Source organism: Aphelocoma coerulescens, chromosome 17 (genome assembly GCF_041296385.1).
Source record: "Aphelocoma coerulescens isolate FSJ_1873_10779 chromosome 17, UR_Acoe_1.0, whole genome shotgun sequence".
Classification (NCBI taxonomy): domain Eukaryota; kingdom Metazoa; phylum Chordata; class Aves; order Passeriformes; family Corvidae; genus Aphelocoma; species Aphelocoma coerulescens.
In genome coordinates this window covers 7,457,684-7,480,232 of record NC_091030.1, presented here as the reverse complement: position 1 = coordinate 7,480,232, position 22,549 = coordinate 7,457,684, and the positions used below count along the sequence as shown (strand labels likewise).

Sequence of the window (22,549 nt, the reverse complement as noted above, 5' to 3'; positions counted from 1 at the left end):
ATTGACTGTTGCTTGGTTTTAGGACCTAATTAAAGTGCACTTCAGTTTCCTGAGAGCCATCGATGTCTCAATGATGTCTGGAGGAAGCAGCCTGGCAAAAGTGTTCCTGGAATTCAAAGAGAGGTAAAGGAATTCCTGGCTTCAGGCTGCTCCAGTTTTAACAGATTTGGGTTAATATTTTCAGAGATTGAAACAGATCTCTTGTTACTCTCTGCCTTCTCACTCTCTCCTACTGCCTGAAAGGAGGTTGGAGCCATTGGGGATTTGTCTTTTCTCCCAAGTAACAACAGGACAAGAGGAAACGGCCTCAAGTTCCACCAGGGGAGGTTTAGATTGGATATTAGTGAAAATTCTTTCACTGGAAGGGTTGTCAAGCACTTAAACAGGCTGCCCAGGGAAGTGGTGGGGTCACCACCCCTGGAAGTGTCCAAAAAATGTGTACCTGTGGTGCTTAGGGACATGTGGCAGTGCTGAGTTAATGGTTGGACTCAGTGGTCTTAGAGGTCTTTTTCCACCTTAATAATTCTATGATTCCAGAAGTGCCTTTCACAGCAGCCCAGGTTTGCATCCTCCACAGCAAAATGCTCTCAGGCAGCTGAAACATCCCTCAGTGCTGACATTAAGCAGCCAAATCCATCCATAACTGTGTCAGGTCACCCAGGGCAGAGGCTGGGACATCTCCCCTGTGACCAACCAGGCTCAGCCGTGTGGCTCCTGTGGATCCTTGTTCCTGCAAGCCCCTGGCTGCACCTGGATTCTTCTTGAGCTCAGCATCCCATAGGAGACTGAATATCCAATGTGTTTGTGGGGACACATCAGAGGGGATGAAGATGGGATGTGATTGTGGTGAGCTGGAATGGAGCAAAACCTCACTGGCCTTCAAGGGTTTCCTGTGGTCTCCTGCAAGCAGCAGAGGGCTGTGATGTGGTGGGGTGACTCCTGGGCAGGGGAGACTCAGCCCTGCTGAGATCAAAGTGATTCCTCACTCTTAAAGAATCTCATATTTGGCACAGAGCTCATCCTGCACCTTTTGCACGATGAATAAATGTAAAAGTTGCTTTCACAAACAGAATCGGTCCTGAGTTCTGGCAGCTGCAAGCAGGAGCACCCCAGCACACGGAGATAAGGTTGATAAAAGCCTTTAATATCCTTAATACTAATCAAAGGGTGATTCATTGTGGAGTGGTGCCAGGCTGTTATTTCACTGTGATTAAACCAGTGTCTAGACACAGAAATGCCATTCAGAAGTCAATAACTCCAGAAATACCATCTGCATTAATAACACGCCGTGAGGTCACATATTCCATCATCCCTGGGGCCTCTTGTTACAAAGGGCATTTTTTCTGGATTAAATTAAAAAAAAAATTCCAAAGAAGAATGCAAATAATTTAAAAAATACTCATAAAACTCACTTAGGTGATTTTGATCTCCTAATTCCTGGCTCAGCTCCATGCATGCCAGTGCCATCCCTGGGGCCGAGCTGTGGACACAGGGAGCAGGGAAGGGACACAGGAGGAGTTGTGGAGGTGGCATTGCTGCCCAGGGAGATCCCATGGCTGTGCAGGAGCACGAGGCTTGGTTTTGAGCTTTTAAATCAGTGTTCCATGCAGGTGGGTGAACAAACTGACCCACTTCCTAAGGGAGCTTGCAGACAACTTCCTGAAGGACCTGAAAGCCTTGGAAAGATGTGAGTGAAGGAGCCACAGCAGCTGTGAGGTGGTGATGGTGGGTCTGAAGCTCTGTTGAGTCTATGGGGATTTTGGGGCCCTCAGTGCTGTGGGAAACTGCTGCTCGAGGGGGATTTTGCCGTGGAGAAGTCCCCAAAGCCGGATTCCTGAGGATGAAGAGTTTGGAGCAAGCTGATGTAAACAGTCACATCAGGAAAGTCAGGAATACCACATTTTACAGCAAGGAAATCTAGGAGGAGGAGAAAGTGAGCTTTCTGTGTTGCCCCTCCAGGGAAGGAATGTGGACCTCCAGAGTCCCCACTTGGTCCCTGAATATGAGACCTTCCTCCATCAAATCTATCCATGACAAACAGCTCCTGCTTCCCTCCACATCCTTGGAGACATTCTGGCAAAATGATGCATTGCTCCTGGGCTTTGCAGGGGCTTTTTAAAGGAAATAGTTTGTAAATCTCTTTCTCTGGAAGCCAGAGGTTTGAATTTATGCTCCTGAAGCCTCTTTGAAACTCTCCCCATGCTGACAAGGTGGATATTATTGTGCCTGTGCAGAAGTTGTCAGGGGGAAAAGGTGGAAGAATAATCTCTACTGGCCGTGGCTCTGCCGTGGCTGTGGCTCCATAAATCTCTTTATTCGCTTTGCTGCAGGGTGTGAGTGTCCCATGTTTATGGAGCCACGCTGGGTCGGTGGCTCCCAGATCATCTCCATGGAGAGACAAGGCCCCAAATAATGGATGAGTTGCAGTGTGTGATGGAAGATGTGTCTTAGCAGCAGCAGAGCAGTTAACAGCCAGGAAGGGGGAGAAAACCCAAACCTGTCAGGCAGGATTAATGAGAGAAGTGAGGGAAAAGGGGGAATCCACCACAAAACTGCTCTCTTTTGTCAGGTGTTTAAATTTATAGCCCAGGGTGTCCATGCAGAGCTTCACTGTGTTTCCAAAGGCTGTGACAACCTTCTTTTCCCAATTACCCAGGCTCTTGACCTCTAGGTCTCTGTGGCTCTTTCAAGAAGGAATGTTTCTAAAATGTGTGAGAGAATCATCATAGAATGGTTTGGGTTGGAAGGGACCTTAAAACTCATCCCATCCCACCCCCTGCCATGGGCAGGGACACCTTCCACTGTCCCAGGTTGCTCCAAGCCCCGTCCAGCCTGGCCTTGGACACTTCCAGGGTCAGCCACAAATTCTCTGGGCAACATTTGACAGTTCCTCACCAAGCTCACAAGGAAGAATTTCATCCCACTATCTCATCTAACCCTCCAAAACAGGCTCCTCTGCTCTGGCCACCTGGGCTTTCTGCTCATCATGAGCTGAGTCACCTCCACAGGCTCTGGAAACTTCCAAATGTTCAAGTGCTGAAAATTTAAATGTCAAAAAGCCACACAATAAAAGAGTGTTTATACTTTGATAAGCAGTTAAATGGGGGAAGAGCTGTTTGCCTGGTCCTCTTGCTGTACACACATTTATATATCTTTTATAACAGGTTATAACTGCCAGCATTTCCAGTTAAATCTGTGATTTCCCCCTCTCCAGGCTGCTGATTTATGGCAAGTACTGCAGCCACATGGAATATGCCCAGAACACCCTGAACCACCTCCTTGCCAACCGGGAGGACGTCCGGCAGAAGGTGGAGGTGAGTGGGCAGGGGGCTGAGTGCTGCCCCCACCCCTTATCAGGGGTTTTGGAAGGACTTCCTGGAGCTGAGAATGGTGTCTGGGGAATGTTTGATTTAGCAGAAGAGGAGAGGGCTGTGAGTGTGAGCACAGAGAGAGCAAAGCTGGGGGTTATCCTGTCCCGACCCCCTCGTTTTTCTCTCATCTCCTCACCAGACCCACGCTCTGTCCTTCCTCCCCAAGTTTCTCTGAGTTTAAACAAGCCAGTGACTTTATTTGAGTGGGACTGGCTGGGACAAGTTCTTTGAGTCGTGCAGGCCCTGAGCATCCCCAAGCCAGGAGCCACGTGGTTTCCCAAAGCCACCAGCAGCATCGGGGACCCTCAGAGGCGAACCCAAGTCCCCAGGCAAACGCCAGAATTCCTGCCTTGGCCTCCTCAGTGTGAATAGGGGCTGATCCAGATATTAAGGGAATCAAAGGAGCCCCAGAAGGGATGCATTGTTCGAGCTGCTGTTTTTACCCAGCTCTAATTCCTGCTTTGCTCTTGATGCTAATCGGAATTTGCCGGGCTGTCTGTCCGCGTTACCTCGCCTTCCGCAAACACGCTTTGCTTCCCCGTGTAAACCCAATTCAGGGATAAAACTGCACTTAGGAATTGTTTAAAATGTGTTCTCTGGGTCTCACATCAAGGCTGGAGCATCCAGTGCTTTTCCTGTCTGTCCCTCCCTCGTGGCAGCTCTGGCAGGTCACTCAGCCAGCAGAGTCACGTCACTGAAATGGGTCTGGGTGAAGGTAGTGGTGGCAACACTTCCTGCGACCACAATTAGCTCATCTTAGTGACTTAATGCTCGTCAGAGCCACAGCCTGCCTGCTCAGTGCCAGCCCCTCACAAATCAACTGCTTTTAGTTTGGCCCAGCCTGGAGGTGGCTGAGGCAAATGTGTTTCGTTTGACATTTCCCCAGGTCTGAGGGCATTCCTGCACTGCCCTGATGAGCAGCACCTCGTTAGGCTGGAGTAGCTCACTTGTATGGCAGCAGTGGCTGTAATTTAGGGTCCAGCCCCTGGGATTAATTCCTCAATAACCTCCATGGTGGGAGCCCCAGCCCTGGCTGGGTGGCTGCAAGAACCACAAACCCAAAACTGAGTTTACAGAAACCAAACAAACATTCTCAAGACTTTAGAGACTTTTTTTGGGTGGGAAGCTGTTGTTTTCTCACTGCTGATTTATTGATCTCCTTCTAGGAATGCACGCTAAAGGTCCAGGATGGGAAATTCAAATTGCAAGATCTGCTGGTGGTTCCAATGCAAAGAGTTTTGAAGTATCATCTCCTGTTAAAAGTAAGGTTTTCAGCACTGGCACTTCTCTCTCTGCTGTAGCATCTTTCACCTCTGTCAGTGGAGGGTGAATCTTTGCCAAATGCCGAGCAAGGGTTGGGGTTTATATTCCCCTTCAAATAAAATAATTACTAGAGCCACTTAACACGACATAATATTTGTGCTGTCTCTAAGGTAGGGTGACCCAGGGTAATTCTGCACTTGTTAGCCACGAGAGGCACTTAATGAATATAAAATAAGCTTGCATATAATCTGATTATGTGTGAAATTCCTCCCGTCAACTCCATGTAACAGATCTCTCAAGCAGCAGCCCTTGGTGCATTCCCTGTCCTCTCTGGCCACAGCTGCTTGCCCGGGCATCCCTACATCCCTGCCACCTCCCTGGTATCCCTGCTGTCACCCAGGCATCCCTGCCACCTCCCTGGCATCCTTCCAGTCACCCTTGGAATACCTGCAACCACCCTGACGCCCCTGTCACCATCCTGCCAACGCTCAGGCAGACCCTGCCTGATGCAAGCAGGGTCTGGGCATCTTTCCTAGCACATCCAAACTCTTCATTTTCATTCATTTATACTTTTTCAGGAGCTGCTCAGCCATTCCTCAGACCGGCCAGAGAAGCAGCAGCTGAAGGAGGCTCTGGAGGCAATGCAGGTACAGGAGGGTGAGAGTGGCGAGGGGGCTGTGCTGGGTTTGGGGTGCAGCAGAGCTCAGGATCCCTCTGCTATGTGAAACAAACACTTGGATGGAAAAAACAGCCAGGAACAGCTCGAGGCAGGGCAAGGTCTCCTCCTTTTGGCCACACCTGTGTGTATTGATTGCCATGAGGCCTCACAACAGCAGATCCGTTGTCACTGCTGTCCCCCTCCCCTGGCAGCTGGGGAAGCTGGGATTTGTTGACAAGTTATGACTTCTCCCTGATTGCTGTTGTGTGCACAGAGGCTGTGCCAGATCCGGCTCTTGTTCTCACTGGGAGGGATTTGGAGGAGCTCCAGAAGGTATCAGCAAGTCAGGGAGCATGGCAGCAGTGAGAGCCTGCATGTGTGGAGCGTTCCCTGTGTGCTGTTAGCCAGGTGCTGGGTGGGAATCCTTTAATCCACCTTTTTTTTTTTTTTTTTATTAAAAGGAAGATGTTTTTTCAACAGTTGATTTCTTTTGGCATCCACAGTTCGCTTTGTTTAAAGCTTTGTTTTCAACTTTTAGCTGAAGCCCCCAAAATCTCAGGAGAACAAGAAATAAAATCCTAGGATCGTAGAGTCATCCAAATCTCGGATGTGTCTCCCCACACACACATTCACACCACATCCCTTGTCAGCAGAACCTGACTGGATGGAGGATGCTCATTAACTCCAGGTTTTTCCACTGGAGAGCACCTCGGGATTCATCCCTGTGCTCGCGGTCACTTTGTTTTCCACCTCGGCGCTGCATTTCCTGGCACTTACATAAGTTGGGTGACCTTTCCAGCCATTACCCCTGCCAGCCCACGGATCCAGAGCTGCTGTGTGGCTCGCTGTAGAGTTGAGGTTGTTTGAAGGATGTTGCATTCCCAGCCTGCTGCTGTGGCCTCAGATGAACGCTGGACCTGGTGACAGCAGCTAAACCCCGCTCGTGGCCTCATCACCCAGCACCACTGCTGAAAAAGAAATGTGTATTTGCTCTGGCTCTGCTGCAGACTCAGCAGTTTTTGCAGGAAGACACTGATAACCATCAGGGAGGTTTCTCTCTTCTCCTCCCCATCACCAGGAGAGTGTGGGAGCAGTTCTGGCCACGCTGGGCTCGGGGGCTTTGGGAGCCATTCAGTTTGGTTTTAATTGATCTGTAAACCAAGGCTTAACTCGCAAGTGATGTCTTTCATCACAAGTCCAGCCTTTCTGTCTGCTGTGCTGGCAGGCAGCAGACATTGCTGCTGTCTGGGCGAGAGCTGTGTAGGGGGGTGGATGGAGTGACATTCCCAAAGGGATTCAGCTCCCTTTTATTTTGCTTGAATAGTTGATTTTGCAAGGTAAAGGCAGGATTTGCACCAAAACAATCGTTTGTGGTGGGGGTTTTTTGGTGCAGGTACCAACCCTCTGCCTGAGAATGCAGTACCAAGTCCCCAGTGATGGTGGGGGAAAGGCAGCTCCCAGTGAAATTCCACAGCCAACATTAGCACATTGTTGTCTGAAGTCGTGGTTGATCCTGGGATTGTGTTTCCCTGGGATTGTGTTTCCCTGCTTCAGAAGGCTTTTGGTTGTGTCATTCCTCATCAGCATCCCTGCCATCCCTGGCTCGGTGATGTTACGAGTATTGTCACGTAGATCTGCGATTATGGGCTGTGATTAACCCCTCTTGTGTTGGGGAGCTGAGCAAGGTCTGACCCCGGGGGGGGGGATGTCTTAAAGAATCCCCTGCTCAGATTTAATCCAAGTTGACAAGAGCCGTTGTTGAGGTCAAGGAGGGAGCAGATAAGAAGCAAACAGGCACAGCAAATCCACTCTGAAAGGTGCAAGAAGTTGTTCCAGTGGAAGGGATGGTTCTTTCTCTTTGATGGATACAAATTTGAGGTTTGGGATGGCTGTGCTGCGCTGGATTCACGCATTGCCATGGATTCATGCATTGCCATCTTCTGGGAAATGGAAAACATTGCAGCACCTGCCTGGCTCAGCGCTGGGAGCACCAACAGCCTCACCTGTCCCAGGCTGCCCTGGAGTCCTGCTCAGGTTCCTGAGGGATTCAGGGAGCCAGGCTCGTGTTTGTGCTCCTGGGTAAGGTACTGGTAAAGTAAAAATCAATATTCACCCTTTTTTTTAAGGACTTGGCCATGTACATCAATGAAGTCAAGAGGGACAAAGAGACTTTGAAGAAAATAAGTGAATTTCAGAGCTCTATAGAAAACCTGGTAAGCTGGAAAATATTGAACCCAATTTAGTATATTATTAACATATTTGCTTTTTTGGGCAATTACTACTTATTCTGATGTGCTGAAAGATCCCCATGTGTTCAGACACGACTCTCTCTCTCATGTTTTGCTGATGGTTCAGAGGTGGATGCTCCATCACAAAGCTGCTTTGGCAGTGGTGGAGGGTGACTTCTCTTGTTGGTGTTACACTAAAAATATTTCTCCAACTTTTCATGTTATTGGCGTAGGGAGGACTCAAAAATTCCCCAAGCTGGCTATCTGGCTTCTATTGGAAAAGAGGGTTTCTTTTGCTGTTAAGAGGACAGAGGTAAACTGAAAGTGGAGGAGAAGGGCTCATGTAAAAGGGCACCTAATCCCCAAAAATCCCAACCAGGAATTTTAAGGAGAACTCATCCTCCAAGCTCCAGAGGTGTCAAACACTCAGCCCCATTGCTGTGCATCAGCAGACCTGGAGGGGCGCTGGGGTTGGGGACTTTAAGCCTTGACTTCATTTGGAAACGATGAGCTTTTAATTGATGGTTATTTAACAGGGACAAAATCCTTAATTATTGTGGAAACCTCTGAAAAATAGCTTATTAGAAGTGGGGAGGGGATTGCAAACGTGCTTGGACTGCTGAGCCTTGCCCTGGGGTGCCAGTGCTGGAGCTCCAGGGATTTCCTGGGGTCCTGTACCTGTGTTCATGCCCAGGCTTCCCTTGGAGCATCCTCCCTTCCCTTGCTGAGGGTGATGCCACTCCCAGGAGCTTTGGCAGTCTGATGAAGGGCTAGGGGGTTGGATGAAAGAAGCTTTGGGTTTCCCAAAAGCATCGTTCCAGGCCTGGCTGTGGGTCTGAGCGCTGCTTTGCTTCCTGCAGCAAGTGAAGCTGGAGGAGTTTGGGAGGCCGAAGATCGACGGGGAGCTGAAGGTGCGCTCCATAGTCAACCACACCAAGCAGGACAGGTGAGTGGCAGCAGAATGTCCCCACACTAAATGTGCCCTCATTTAGCAATTCTCCTTGAGCTCATTTATTTAATTACTGCCTGGAATTTCACTGACATAGCCCAGCATCGCTGTGAAATCACAGCAGGGGCCGGGCACTGAACAGCGCTGGCTGGGGAGCTCTGCAGAGCTTTCCAAATCCTTCCCCTTGGATTTTTTAATGAGGTGTTTGACTGGGTTGCTTGTTTATGTGCTTGCTTTGGGCAGGTATTTATTTTTATTTGATAAAGTGGTGATCGTCTGCAAGAGGAAAGGATACAATTATGAGCTGAAGGAAATTATTGAGCTGCTCTTCCACAAGATGACTGATGACCCCATGAATAACAAGGACATTAAGAAGGTAGGTGGACCAGGGATTAGCTCTGGAGAGTATTTTGGAGCTGTTTCAGGGTAGTATGTTCCCATTAGCCTTTTAAAATAGAAACAGGGCTTGCAAAAAGCTGGAAAATAAACGCTCAACTTTCAGGGCAGCCTTAAAGAGCATTGGGAACTGTTTATTAATGTGGGGCTGGGCTGGATCCTTGACCTCTGTCCTGGCAGAACAGCCCTGAGGAGGCTGGGATGGTTGGAGTTAGGAGGGAGGAAGCTGCTCCCTGCTTTCTGGCCCAGTGTCGGGGAGCAAACATCACATGGGCAGGAGAGGAGGGCAGGGAGGGAGGGGAAGTCCAGGATGTTCTTGCTCCCACAAGCTGCGGGGTGGAGGAGCCTGGAAAGGCAGCATGAGCTTTGCACACCAAAACTGGCACTCGAAGCACTGAAGGAACATAATTTTCCTGTGGTTTGATGCTCACTCTGCAGCCTTGGAGGAAAAACCTCCCAGCTCTGGCTTTAGCAGAGCCCCGTTAGCTTAATCCACTTCCATGCCATGGGAAGAGCTATGGTGCAGATGGGATAAGGGATACTGGGGTGACAACAGCCAGTTTTGCCACTTGGCTGCTGAGGGAATGCTGCTGGCTTTGTGTTTTAATGAGATCTGTTTCCACTTTGCTCTCCTATGCTTTCTAGTCTCATGGAAAAATGGTAAGCGGAGCACCCCCCTCGCTGTCGTGTGTTTGTGTGCAGTGTGCTGATGAGACAGGCCGAGCATATGTGCAGTGGGCAGGTCAGATGTTCCTCCTGGGCTGTCACTTGCTGTCAGCCACAGACAGAATGGCTGGGCAGGATCCAGTGGAGCAGAAGAATCTGGGTTCTCTTGTCTGCCACCATGAAATCCTGTTTGGCCCAAGTGCACAGCGCCGGGGCGGTTCAGGCATCACTAACTGCGATGTGTTAGAGAAACAGGGAGCTCTCCTTCCTCCTCCCCTGCTGGTCCCTGGCCACAGTTCAGCAGCAAGGGCAGGGGCAGGCACTCAGAGCAGTGGCTGAGGTGTGTGGATGGAAGTGTGGTGTGTTCTGCTCTGAGACCAGCTCTCTCTTTTCTCTTGCAGTGGTCGTACGGCTTCTACCTAACCCACCTCCAGGGCAAACAGGGCTTCCAGTTCTTCTGCAAGACGGAGGAGATGAAGAGGAAGTGGATGGAGCAGTTTGAAATGGCCATGTGAGCATGAGTGGCTGCTCTAGCCCTGGGTGCAGTTCCCAGGCGTGGGGGAAAAGTGTCTTGGGCCATCAGGTCACTGCAGAGCAGCTCTGCTAGCAAAACCTGTGATGAGGGAGCTCATGTGGGCTTGCTGGATGGGTTCCTGTGCAGAGGGAGCTTGGAACCATTCTCTGAGCATCCCCACCAAAGCAGCTCTGAAACTGGATTTTATCTCTGACACTGAGATGGGATATTTGGAAGGAATTCTTCCCTGTGAGGGTGGGGAGGCCCTGGTTCAGAGAAGCTGTGGATGCCTCATCCCTGGCATTGCCCAAGGCCAGGTTGGACAGGGCTTGGAGCAACCTGGGATAGTGGAAGGTGTCCCTGCCCCTGGCAGGGGTGGAATAGGATGAATTTAAATGTCCCTTCCAACCCAGACCTTTCTGAGATTCTCTGAAAGGACACCTCACCGTGGTGCTGGGCCATGGGGAAGCAGCAGGCTGGGGCTGGAGGAGGGTGAGGAGGGAGGGTGGTGCTGCAGGCCCTGGTCCTGAGCAGAGCAGGGCTTAGCCCCGTGCCACAGCTCTGGGCTGATGATTGACTCAGGCAAGGGACAAATCCATGACTGTTGTCCGAGGGGAAGGTTGATGGACAAAATCCTCTCTCCACAACCCAGCCCTGATCTCCTTTCACATTGGATTTCGTATCTGTCCGTGTGGTGTCCAAGCTCAGACTGAAATGCCAGCAGCCCCGTGGGGACAGGCTGATAACCCCCAGGTCCTTTCCCTCAGGTCCAACATAAAGCCAGAGAAAGCCAATGCAAATCACCACAACTTCCAGATGTACACATTTGAAAAGACAACCAACTGCAAAGCCTGCAGGATGTTCCTGAGGTGAGCAACGACCTTCCTGCTGTTCTGCAGTAAAACATGGAGAGAAAAATCTCAAAGCTGAGGCTGAATTAGGATTTTCCGACTTTTTTGTTGTTGTTTTTTGGTGCAGAGGAACCTTCTACCAGGGCTATCTTTGCCCCAAATGTGGAGCAGGTGCTCACAAGGAGTGCTTGGAGATCATTCCTCCCTGCAAGATGGGTGAGTTATTTCATTTTCTGAGCAGCTCGTTGCTGCACGTGAACGATCTGAGAGATTCACTCTACAAAGCACTGATGTTTGTTAATACATAAAACAATACAAGTGTGCTCCCACCCACCTCCCAGGGCTGGAATTCATGTTGGCTGGGGGTTTAAAAAACAGACAAAGCAGCTGAAATCCTCCAAAATGCAGAGCTGCATGCCATGGGCGGATCACGGCAGCGCTGTGCAGTGGGTGGGATGCTCCAGCTCTTGGGGATGGGCATTTAAGAGAGATGATCAATTCTTCATCATTTAACAGTGAAAGCAGGATGGTCTGCAGCAGGGAGAACATTTCTGATGAGGAGAGAGCTCGTCTCTTGACCCCAGATGTCCCAAAATATGGCCAAAATTTGTGTCCTTGGTCTAAACTGGGTGAAGCTGTGACTCACCTGTACTCACTCATGGCAGAACCCTGGTGATGCTCAGTCCAGGGGGTGTCACAGGGTGGCTTTGGAGAGGTTTTGGGTGGGGAGTGGAGGGAGAAAGAAACAAAACTGCAGAACTTTGTGGCAGTGAGGAAATGCCCCTGTCTGGCTGCAGTCACTCCCCAGGAGCAGAGAAATGACTCAGGTGACCCCAGCTTTGCTTTGGGCTTCCTCCACTGAGTTCACACCCTGATGCCAGTCTGTTGATACTCAGAGCATCAAGAGGAGTAGAAAATGGGGTTTGTTGCCTGTTAAATTAACCCCTTATCCCACCATTTCTCTTGCAGGTTCTTCAGCAGACCAGGTACGTGGTTTGGCCCTTCTCCTCACCCCCCGTGTCCTTGTCCACTCTGGGTGTGGGCAGCTCATGAGAAGAGCCAGCACTGGCCTCAGAGGGGTCCCAGCAAACTGTGGGATAGGACTGGGGACCAGTGGCCTCTTCTCCAGCCTAAAACTGGCCCAGTTTGAGCAGCACCAGAGCCCTCAGGAGGTGCCAGCACCCAGCTGGGGTGAGCACCAAGGGCTGGGAGGTACCAGGGGAGTATGGGGAGAGGTTTTCTCATCCCAGTGGCATCAGGTGGGTGCTCGTAGAGAGAACTGAGACTAATGTGTCCTCACTGAGACTTTTTCCTCTTTCCTTGCAGGATTCACTGGGTGCAGGACCCGGTAAGGGCATTGCTGTGTGACAGGAGGGCAGGGAGAGGTTGTGGCTGCAGGAATCCCCAACACTGAGTGTGTGGGAGGGGGAGGCTCCTTCCCAAACCAGAAAAGAGCTTCAGTACCTGCAGAAGGGTCCTGTGCACCCTCATGGCCAGGGATGGGGCACTGGGGGCTCTCCTGTCCCTGCTGCCACATCATTTCTTTGGGTGCCCTCGTGCCCCTGGCCACCCCTGCTGGGCCAGTAAAGCTTCTGCCCACCACACCAGTGACCAAGGAGAGCCTGGCACAACATCCTTGTGCCAAATCAACCTTCAGAGCAGGCCTGGCATGTCCTGGCAGGGAGATTTGTTGCTGATGGGGAGCATCTTCCTGCTGGCATGTGCAGTGTGCTCAGGGCCTCTGATTGGCCATCAATCACAGAGGTTACTGCAATAATTTTTTACCTTCCTGTGTTTAAAGCTTGGCTGGACAGAGCTCTGGGCCTGCCCTGCCCCTGCTCTGGCTCAGAGGACAAGAACAGTTTGTTTTTGTGCTGTTTCTGATGGAAGGAAAGCCAAGCCTGGCAAAAAGAAACCTGAATCAATTTTGTGGTTAAAAAAAAAAACCAACAAAACAAGCACAGAGTGCTCTTGCTGGGCGGGGAGAGGCAGAGGTGGGGAGGCATTTTGAGGATAAACACTGTGGGTTTGGTGCAGTGGGGGAGGTTTATTTAACGTGCGGTTGTTGGCGAGACAAGTGGACTTTGACTGGGAGCTTCAGGGGCCTTTGAGTCCCAGGTCCAGCTGATACTCAGTGGTAGCTGAGTGTTCCCTGGTCCCTTTTGCAATCGTGGTGTCACTGCTGAGCCTGGCAGGGCTTGGTGCTGGCCAGGCATTGCCTGGCAAGAGCTCCTCTGCCTCGGTGGGGCTCAAATCCAGGTGCAGGACTGGGAGCTGGAGCTTCAGCTCAGCTCGGTCCTGCCTGGGTTTATTTTTGCTCAGGGAACTCAATCATCCATGGAACTGCAGGAGCCAAGAACATTCACTGTGGACACCATTCCTCCCTGCTTTCATGTTTCCTGCCCCCAAATCCTGCCTTATCACAGGATAAGGAGTTACAGGCTTCAGGAGGGGTGGTTTTGTTTGGGTTTTTTTTCAGCAGGGACAAGGTTGTGAAACTGTTTTGCTTCTCTGCCAGGTCCTAAAATGGTGGCGGTTCAGAATTACCATGGTAACCCAGCCCCTCCTGGGAAGCCAGTGCTGACCTTTCAAATTGGGGATGTGATCGAGCTGCTGAGGGGGGACCCCGACTCACCGTGGTGGGAGGTGAGAGCAATTCCCCTTGGGAAACTCCTGGAAAGTTTTAAACCAGTGACTTCTGCATTATCCCTTTTATTTGTGGGCTTTCCTGGTGCAGGGGTGTGCTGGGGGCTGGGAGGCAGATTGGGGCCTGTCCCCACCCCTGCACAGTGACACCAGTGCTCCCAGTGCCCGCCCCAGGCTGATGCCCAGCTTGGCTTTGCAGGGGAGGCTGCTGCAGACGAAGAAGTCGGGTTATTTCCCCAGCTCCTCAGTGAAACCCTGCCCCGTGGATGCCAGGGTAAGTGCCAGAGAGGAGATGGAGCTGGGAGTGCCAGGGGGGTGCAGGTGCTGGGGTTGTCCCTGTCACTCTCCTCATCCTTCTCCTCGAGACCTCAGTCCTTCCCTGGACCTTCAGTGAGGCCTCTGCCTCATAGGGGAGGTGGATCCCTCATCCCATGGGTGCAGGGGTCAGGTCAGGGGGTCCCAGCCCTGTTCCCAAGGCTGGGGTTGGTGTGATCATGTCCAGACTCTGTTCCTTCTCTGCAGGGCTGACTTGGGTCAGAGCGCTCGAGATCAGGCCCAGTGCAGGAAAACTGCATTTGGTTTATTTTAATTGCTTTTAGCTGCTTGCTATAATGTTGTCAGCTGCTTCCCAATTAAAAACCACTCAGGTAAATGAACAAACACAGCCTGCTCATCCCAGCTGGGAGCTGGGAGGGGAATGCTCAGCTACAACACTGCCCTCCGCCGCCCAAGCCCAGAATCCAGGAACAGCTTGGCAGAGGGAAGCTTCCCGTGGAGAGGAGCATCCCACACGTGATCCACAGCCCGAGGAGCTGCTGGTTCATCACTAACGAGCCATTCTCAATTTGCAGCCCCCCAACAGCCGACCGCCCTCGCGGGAGATCGACTACACGGCGTACCCGTGGTGAGTGGGCAGGAAGACAAAGCAGCCTTGCCTTTCGGTTGTTACTTCCTTAGGAATCCGCTCCAGCAAGGAATTCCAAATGCAGACCAGCAGTGCTCTGCATCTTGCCTCCCCTGTGGCCGTGGAGCAGCTGCCATGGTGGTGTTGGGGTGTTGAAAGCCCTGGCAGCAGCTGTGGGGATTTCTTCACTGATGGAGAGGGTCAGAGGCAAAAAGAGAGATGCTGGTTTCTCTTCCCATTTTCTGTGCCCAGAAAATGATTATGGGAGGAAGGAGGCAACTCCTGCCTTGGCATGAGAGGCTGTGCTTGGCTTGCCTGCTGCTCGTTCTCTCTAACTCCAGCCAGGTTTATGAATTCATGGATATAAATTATCCTTGCTCTCCAGCTCTTGCTGAGGCCTCATTAACCCAGGGACTGATTCCCAATTAGTGGGATTTTCCAGGTGTCAGGTACCTCAAAGGGAAGAGGCTGCTCTCTCTGTGGTTCAGTGGCTCAGCAGCTTCTTGTGTGTCCCAGGGCACTTTCCTTCCTGCTCAGGATATTTAGGACATTTCTCTCTGCCTTCCAACCTTCATGCCTTTAAAAAAGAAGTATCTTTTCATCCAAAACATGCCTGTTTAAGGATATGAGTTCAGTTTAATGAATTAATTGAACTAATTGACCTCTGGGCTCAGGTTTGCAGGGAACATGGAGAGGCAGCAGACAGACAACCTGCTCAAGTCTCACGTCAGCGGCACCTACCTGATCCGGGAGCGGCCGGCTGAGGCCGAGCGCTTTGCCATCAGTATTAAGTGAGTGATTCCTCATTTAGGAATTTAATAATTCAATATTTCTCACTGGCAGAGGAGAAGCCAGGGCTGGACCACGTGGCTGTGTTTTCTTGAGTGCCTTTGCTGTCATTGGCAGGTTTAACGAGGAGGTGAAGCACATCAAGGTGGTGGAGAAGGACAACTGGATTCACATCACGGAAGCCAAGAAGTTCGAAAGCTTGCTGGTGGGTTTTGGTTCCCCCTCGTAGCACGTGCCCTGTCCCTGAAAGTCATGCAGGAGATGGCAGAGACAGCCAGGTGCCTCTCCCTCCTTGCCAGGAGCTGGTCGAGTACTACCAGAGCCACTCGCTGAAGGAGAGCTTCAAGCAGCTGGACACAACGCTGAAATACCCCTACAAATCCCGGGAGCGCTCTACCTCCAGGACCTTCACCCGCTCCCCAGGTAAAGCCCAGCTTGGGTGTCATGGAAAACCTGCCCCTTCCAGCCAGCTGTAGGAGCAGTGGATGAAGGAATTTACAGCTTTGCTGTAGGGCTTGAGTTCCTCAGTTTGCAGATAAGTTCTGCTGGGCTGGTGGCGTTTTCAGGATGGGTCTTGGTGGGATCAGGGGGGTCTGGCCGAGCTGGGGCTCCCTGGCACTGCTCTCTGAAGGGACAGTTTTTGCTGGGACAGGCTGGTTCCCCTCCTGGGGTTTTGCACCCTGAGGTTTGCCCACACTCTGGCTGGGAGCAGGGATGTGATGCTCACTTTGTGGGATTTATCCAGTCTTTCTCACCCACGTGAGGTTTTTGTGTTTTAATGGATCCAGTTCCAGTGTGACTTGTGGTGGTTTGAATCCCAGTGGGACTCCTTTAATGGAGGTGATGGGTGAAAGGGTAAGTCTGTAAAGAAAAAGGAAGGAAAAAAATCAAAACAAATGGAAAGCAAAATGTGCAATAATGGAAGAGGTTGTTTTGTCCAAAAGCCTGAGTGCAGAATTAACTGCTTTATGGGGAAAAATACAGATTAAAAATTTTCCTCTGTGCTATATTTAAAAAAGAATACCAAAGGAAGATAGGGTTTAAAAGTTGATTAAATATCTTTTTGCATTAAATACAAGCCTAGGATGAATTTTGAGCCCCCACAGTGCCTGTGGGGCTGTGACCAGACCTTCTGTCAGCTGTCCCAGCTCCGAGCCCCTGCACAAGACCCTCTGCATGCTTTGCCCTGTATTCCTCCCTTGGCTTTTAAAGCATTGTGCCTTATAATATTTTATTTTCATTTCCTTTTTAATGCGTGTTCTGCCTCTTTCTGTTTCTCTCTAACCTCTTTGCAGCCTCCTGCGCTTCCTACAACTTTTCTTTTCTCAGTCCTCAGGGCCTCAACTTTTCTTCTCAGAGCTCCTCCAGTCCCTTCTGGTCAGGTACCAGTGCCTCTCCCTGCTGGAGAGACCTGCCACCATCCCCAGCTTGAAAACCATCACCAGTGGGACCTGCGGGGTCCCCCCTGGCCCTCCATCCCTGCAGGCAGTTCAGGGGGTCCCCAGTGCTGCCCTGGGAAATAATTCAGTGAATTAACCATGGCTTGGCTGGCAGCAAAATGCTCTCCCCCCCCTCCCCAAAATCAAGCCAGGGAGGAGATGGACTTATTGCTGTTTGAGAAAAGGGGCTAAAATTAACAAAAAAAGTGGATGTAGCACTTTGGGATCTCATGATGTACTTCAAGCTCCACCTGGTTACCCCGTGTGTCTCACCCAACGAGCATCAGCATCGCACCCTCTCCCAGTCTGATCCTCCTTGTCCTCCAGGAGAACATCCCAGTGTCCTGCAGGTTTTGAGCTCTGGTATCTGAGGCTGCTCAGGAGCCCCTTGCTGAGGGGACAGGGACACATCTGTGCTGTCAGCTGTGTTCTGGGGCTCGGTCTCCCTGCAGAGAGTGCAGTGGTGCCCCAGCCTTTGGACCCCGTTGATTTAATGTCTTCCAGGCTGGTGTCATCCTCCCCACTGATGGGATCAGAGCAAAATCCTGCCAGTTTTAATTCCTGTTTTAGTTTTTATCTTTCAGTCTCTCCTTTAGGCTGGACAGAGAAAATCACCAGCAAAGCCACGTGTGCCTTCCTTGGTGCTGTGTTTGGGAAGAACGCTTGGCTTTTCAAGCATAAATCAGGGAATTTGGGATTCTCTAACTGCACAGAAAGTATTGCAGGAAGTGATCTGTGTAGCAAGGGGCTCTGAGCAAGTTCCTGATGACAGAGCTCAAAGCTGCCGTGGTTTTTGTGCGTTCTCCAGCCTGGCTGCCTGGCCAGGACGGATGAACCCTCCAGTGATTGCACATTGTGTGTCCAAACCGCCTCCATCGCCATCCTCATTTCCTCCCACCCCAAGAGCTGAAAACCTGGGCAAAGCTTTCCCTCAAACTTCGTTCAACCTTGGTTTGCACACTTTTAGAGTTGAAATTAACCCTTGGAAATCCTGGGGCAAAAAGGGGAGTGAAGCACAGCATCCCCTCAGGGTGTTTATTTCTTTTTTTGCAAACTGCAGAGAAAGTGCATTTTTCTGCTCCTCTGCCCATCCCATCCCTCCCACTGTTGCTCTCCAGCCTTTTTCCCTCTGCCCAGACCTTGGAGCAGGAATGCTGAGTGCTGCCCCTGCCTTCCCCCCCTCCTTGTGCATCCCCTGAGCATCCCCTGCCTGAAGTGATGGAGATCTGTGGGGCTGGGGCTGTGCTGGTGCTGGCAGAGGCCGGGTCCCAGGATGGTTCCTGGGGTCATCTCCTCATCACAAGGTGCTGGTCAGTGGTAGGGTTTGGCACCATTTGGTCAGTAATAGGATGAAGTTCCCAAGACAGGAAGGGGCAGGAGCAGGGAGGTTCCAGGTTAGGAGCTTGTTGCGCCTCATGGCAAAGCACACGGGATTTGCTCAACACCTCTGGGAGAATCCATTCCAATAACTCCATTTTTGAGGTACCTTACGTCCAAGTTGATTTACAAAGCCTTTTGACCAGGTGGCTCCATCAGGTGCTGGGAGCTGGGTGGCAGCTCCACAAGGCAATCTCCCAGACCTGAGATTGAGAGCTGAACAGGATTTTTCCATGATTTCATTGTTGGAAGACTGTATATTCCTATCAAATCCTTTCTTTTACCACCTCACAAAAGTACCCTTCACCCCAGTGATCCCCACCAGCAGAGAGGGGCTTCCCAAACCCACAGAGCCCTTCAAAGCCCAGCAGGAATCCAGTTTAACCCCAACCATTCCACCCTTGCGGGGCCAAGCAGCTCAGGTGATGCCACCCCTCCGTCCCAGCGGCTCCAGCTCTTGGTACCGTGCTGGAAAACCCAGGTTGAACCTCGCCAAGCTTTCCCCAGGCTTCAGCCGGTGTGGAGCTGCTCCCAATGCTCTGTGCTTTGTCCCCTGGCAGTGTTCACCCCCCGGGTCATAGGGACGGCGGTGGCTCGGTACAACTTTGCGGCGCGGGACATGCGGGAGCTGTCGCTGCGGGAGGGGGACGTGGTGAAGATCTACAGCAGGATTGGAGGGGACCAGGGCTGGTGGAAGGGGGAGACCAACGGAAGGGTGAGTGCGTCCAGAGAAATTCCTGTCCCGTTCATGCAGTGCCAAATCCTCCCTGCTGTCAGGACAGCAAAGGGCAGGGGGTGTGTCCCGCTCCCTCTCGCTCTTTCCTGGGTTCTGGGTGGGCTGTCACCTCATGGGAGCCACCCCTGCGTGGCCATTTGGTGTTTTGTGACAGTGACAGCAATGTCCAGGGCACACAGGTGGATGGGAGCCTGTGGTGGGAGGGTCTGATCTTCCCTAAAGCTGCCCGTGGGGGATGTGTGCAGGCTGTGCAGGGGAAAGGCTCAGCATCCTGGGAAAACCAGCGGGCTGGTGGCATGGCCTGGTGTCCCACGGGGTGTGTGGCACTGGGGACAGATTCCTCGTGCCCTGATCCCTTCTCTATTGCAGGCAGTGTGTCCAAGGCGATGCGGGGGAGTTAGCTCATCCCGAGTGAGGGTGATGGCTGACACCATTGGGATGTGGCACATCCAGCACTGGGAACAGCACACGATGGCAGGGGAATAACCCCAGTGACAGGACAGGAGCTCCCTTACAGAACCACAGAGCTCAAAGGGCCCCACAACGATCATGGAGTCCAACTCCTGCACAGGACACCCCAACAATCCCACCCCGTGCCGTCCAGATCCTTGAACTCCAGCAGGCTTTGTGCTGTGTCCCTTGAGCTCCCCAGCCCCCAGCTCACCTCTCCTGTCCCCCCACAGGTGGGCTGGTTTCCCTCGACGTACGTGGAGGAGGAGGGGGTGCAGTGACTGCGGCCAGGGCCGGTGGAAGTCGTCGAGCGCCCAGAGGCAGCAGCTGCAGCCCGAGCACACCGTGACACGCTGTCCCCGTGCCGGACACCTCCCAGGACTGCTCCCGCAGCCCCTCACGACCCCCCTGTGTACAGCCGAGCCTCGGGGCCGCCCGGCCTCGCCCCCGTTCCGTGTACAGAAGATTGCTGGGCTGTGGGATGGCGTTGGGAGAGCCCCGGGAGAGCCGCGCGCTCCCCTGCATGGACAGAGCTGAGAGACTCTGGGGTGCCCACCGGGGATGGGCGCCGCACCCGTCTTTGTCAAGGTGTTTTAAAAGCCACCCTGGGAGGGTGAGGATGAAGGGTTGTGCCTGGGTGAGAATTTGGGGGTTTCCAGAGAGGGGAGCCCCAAGGAGGTAACGCAGACCCCCTGCCACACCACTCGGGTGGTTCCCCAGGTCAGGATTTTGGCAGTGGCCCTGGCAGCCATGGGCAGCACCGTGCTGTGGCCAGGGCGAGGGGCAGGGTGGGGACACCTGGCCCCAGAGGAGACAGCTGTGACCATTTTGACCCTCAGGTGCAGGCTGGAAGTGGACCTTTGGGTAAAACACGAGGGAAAAGAGCTGCTTTGGCATCCCCAAGCCCATTTTCTTTACAGCCACCTCAGTCCCACCAGCCTTGCTGCGGGCAGGGGGGGTGCCCAGGGAGCAGGCTGCTCCCACTGGTGAGCAGGAGGTCTCAGTGCATTGCAGGACTGGAGATGTGCTTTGCCACACAAGGTTTTCCAAGGCCACCAAGGCACCAGGCACGTGCAGAGGATGCGTCCCTGGGTCTGTCCTCCCCTCGCTCCCAGCAGGATTCCCCCAAGCCAGGCTGATTTTTCTTGCAGCCGTGACAAATCCCACCTCATGAGCTCAGGGCGAACCCGCCTGAGTAAGGGCTACAGTGTCAACTCCTGACTGCTGTCCCTGAGCTGTGAAAGCACCTCCTCTTCCCAGCTGTGTGCACTTTTGGGGGCTGGGAGCGTTGCCTCCCTCTCTTCCTCCCACAGGCTGTTCCTGCTGCTGCTGTCAAGTAAAGGTCCGTCTGTTGTGACATTCCCACTGTGTCCTGAGCGCCGTCTGTCCGAGTCTGCCCTTCCCAAAGTGGAAGGGAGTCCCAGCCATCATTTGCTGGGCCCTGGCTTCACTCTCCAGCTCCAGAATTCCCTTCCAAAGTGCAAATCCAAACAAAATACACCTTTGGGAGCGTGACAGGGAACAACTTCCCTGTATCTGAGCCCCAGGAGCTGCCTCTCTGAACACGTGGCATTTTGAGCTGGTGCTTCCATGCCCTGACGTCGTTCCCCTGGGATTTGTGGTGGTCCTGCTGTGCAGCATCGTGTTCCTGGTGTGGGATCCTGGTGCCAGTCTGGGAGATGCCAGCGTTGGGCGGGTGAGCGGTGCTGCTGCCCTCAGTCCCTGGCTGCACCCTTGCTGCAAACAGAGCAGCAGAGCCGTGCTCTGGATAAGAAATGGAAAAGTTTGGTTCTCTCAAGGACAAGGGAATGATGCTAACTTGGGAATTCCACACTGCTGCTCAGTGGCAAGCCCACAGTCACCCTGCTTGCTCCCTGTTCCTCCCGGAGCTCTGGGAGTGTCCCCGCTCATGGGGGGGTGTGGGGTGGGTCTGGCTGGGGCAGGTGGGAGGTGACAGGGACACAGGGGGACTCAGGGCTTTCCCAAGATACTGTTTGGTGCTAACCCCTCCCAGCCAGCCCCTCCATGCTCAGTTTGAGGGGAGCAGCCAGCAGGGGGGGGAGCTGGCAATTCCCTGCTCCTTTGCAGAGCAGAGGGTCCCATTCCCATTCCAGCGGCTGGGCTGGAGCTGAGGGGGCGTTTGGGTGGACGGGGCACACAAACTCCTGATGGCTCATGTGATGCCTCAGATCCTAAAGCCTTACAGCCCCTCCTGTTTAACGTGGCCAACTTTGTAAGGTGGCAAGGGCACCCCTTGGGAGAGCACAGCCCTGTGCCAGGGACCAGGGCACCTCTGTCCCTTCCACCCCAAAAGGACCCCCACCCTCTGCCTGCCCTGCCAAACCCCTTCCCCCAGAGAGAGCTCTCCCTCTTGTGTTTACTGGTGTAAGAAACTTGTTAAAGAGAGATTGTCCTGTTTTTAAGTAATTATTCAGCCATTTGCCACAAATATATCTGTGAATAAGAAAGGGAAATGTTTTTTTATGATGATGGCGAGAAAATTGTAAATATTATTTTAGTTCACCGCAGGTCACTCGGAATTGCAATGGGATACGTTGGAAAATAATATGTAAATTCCTTGGGTTTCTCCTTTGCACTGCACTAACTGGGGTAGGGTGGAGGGGGTTTAAAGATGAAACTGTTTGTTTATGGAATAGTTCATAGCTGGGAATTTGGAAAATCATTTGGAATAGCTTGTAATGCTGGAATAGAAACTTTAGCTGCTACTTAGAAACCCTTTTGCATGTGGTTTTTCCAGGCCTTTTTAAGTTACAATTCATCAAAGAAAATTCCCCAATGGAAAAAAAACGAAATAAAGTGTAATTTTGCTGATAGGTTTTTTATTTTTTCCCAGCCATGGTTTTTACTGTGCCAGAGGGCTCGGGATCGTGTCGGGGTCCTTGTCACTAAAACCCCTTTGGCTGCACTGGGGTGGCTTGGGAGATGGGTGCTCACAGGGATGGATCCTTCCCCATTCGTGGCATGAACAGTGTTTGTACCCCTCCAAAATTCGGAGTAGATCCCTCCTGTGGTGCCTGTCAGGTTCCTTCTCATTCCTGGAGCAGCTGCCACTCCAGTTGTCCCATCCAGGAGCTTTCCTGTGACTCCTTTTCTGAGCTGAGCCCCTGCTCAGGGGTGGGCGAGACAGGCTGATCTTCCATGGCTTTTAATCACTCCTGAATGCCACATTCCAGAATCCCACGTGGCCCTGCAGGCAGCAGCAGATTCCAGAGCAGTAAATAAAATAAATAAATAAAGTTGCACAGTTGCTTATAAAAACCTGAGGCTTCACCCCGAGCAGGGCTGTGATGT

At 52.2% G+C, this 22,549-nt stretch overlaps 1 protein-coding gene across 2 annotated transcripts in view; it reads left to right on the top strand.

Moving 5' to 3' along the window:
* The window catches only part of VAV2 (vav guanine nucleotide exchange factor 2), a 124,317-nt gene extending 102,248 nt beyond the window's left edge, over positions 1-22,069 (top strand). The window contains exons 8-28 of one of the 2 annotated variants that reach the window (XM_069031897.1): positions 23-123; positions 3,215-3,314; positions 4,538-4,633; positions 5,213-5,281; positions 7,419-7,505; positions 8,381-8,466; positions 8,713-8,845; positions 9,933-10,042; positions 10,813-10,914; positions 11,024-11,112; positions 11,866-11,882; positions 12,223-12,244; positions 13,415-13,542; positions 13,742-13,816; positions 14,394-14,446; positions 15,121-15,237; positions 15,353-15,440; positions 15,535-15,658; positions 16,531-16,617; positions 18,612-18,766; positions 19,471-22,069. In XM_069031897.1, the coding sequence (XP_068887998.1) occupies positions 23-123; positions 3,215-3,314; positions 4,538-4,633; positions 5,213-5,281; positions 7,419-7,505; positions 8,381-8,466; positions 8,713-8,845; positions 9,933-10,042; positions 10,813-10,914; positions 11,024-11,112; positions 11,866-11,882; positions 12,223-12,244; positions 13,415-13,542; positions 13,742-13,816; positions 14,394-14,446; positions 15,121-15,237; positions 15,353-15,440; positions 15,535-15,658; positions 16,531-16,617; positions 18,612-18,766; positions 19,471-19,518 (1,887 nt within the window). In that variant the 3' untranslated portion in view covers positions 19,519-22,069. The remainder of the gene's footprint in view (positions 1-22; positions 124-3,214; positions 3,315-4,537; positions 4,634-5,212; positions 5,282-7,418; positions 7,506-8,380; positions 8,467-8,712; positions 8,846-9,932; positions 10,043-10,812; positions 10,915-11,023; positions 11,113-11,865; positions 11,883-12,222; positions 12,245-13,414; positions 13,543-13,741; positions 13,817-14,393; positions 14,447-15,120; positions 15,238-15,352; positions 15,441-15,534; positions 15,659-16,530; positions 16,618-18,611; positions 18,767-19,470) is intronic. The other variant, XM_069031896.1, reaches the window with a different exon arrangement.
* The last annotated feature ends 480 nt before the right edge of the window (positions 22,070-22,549 follow it).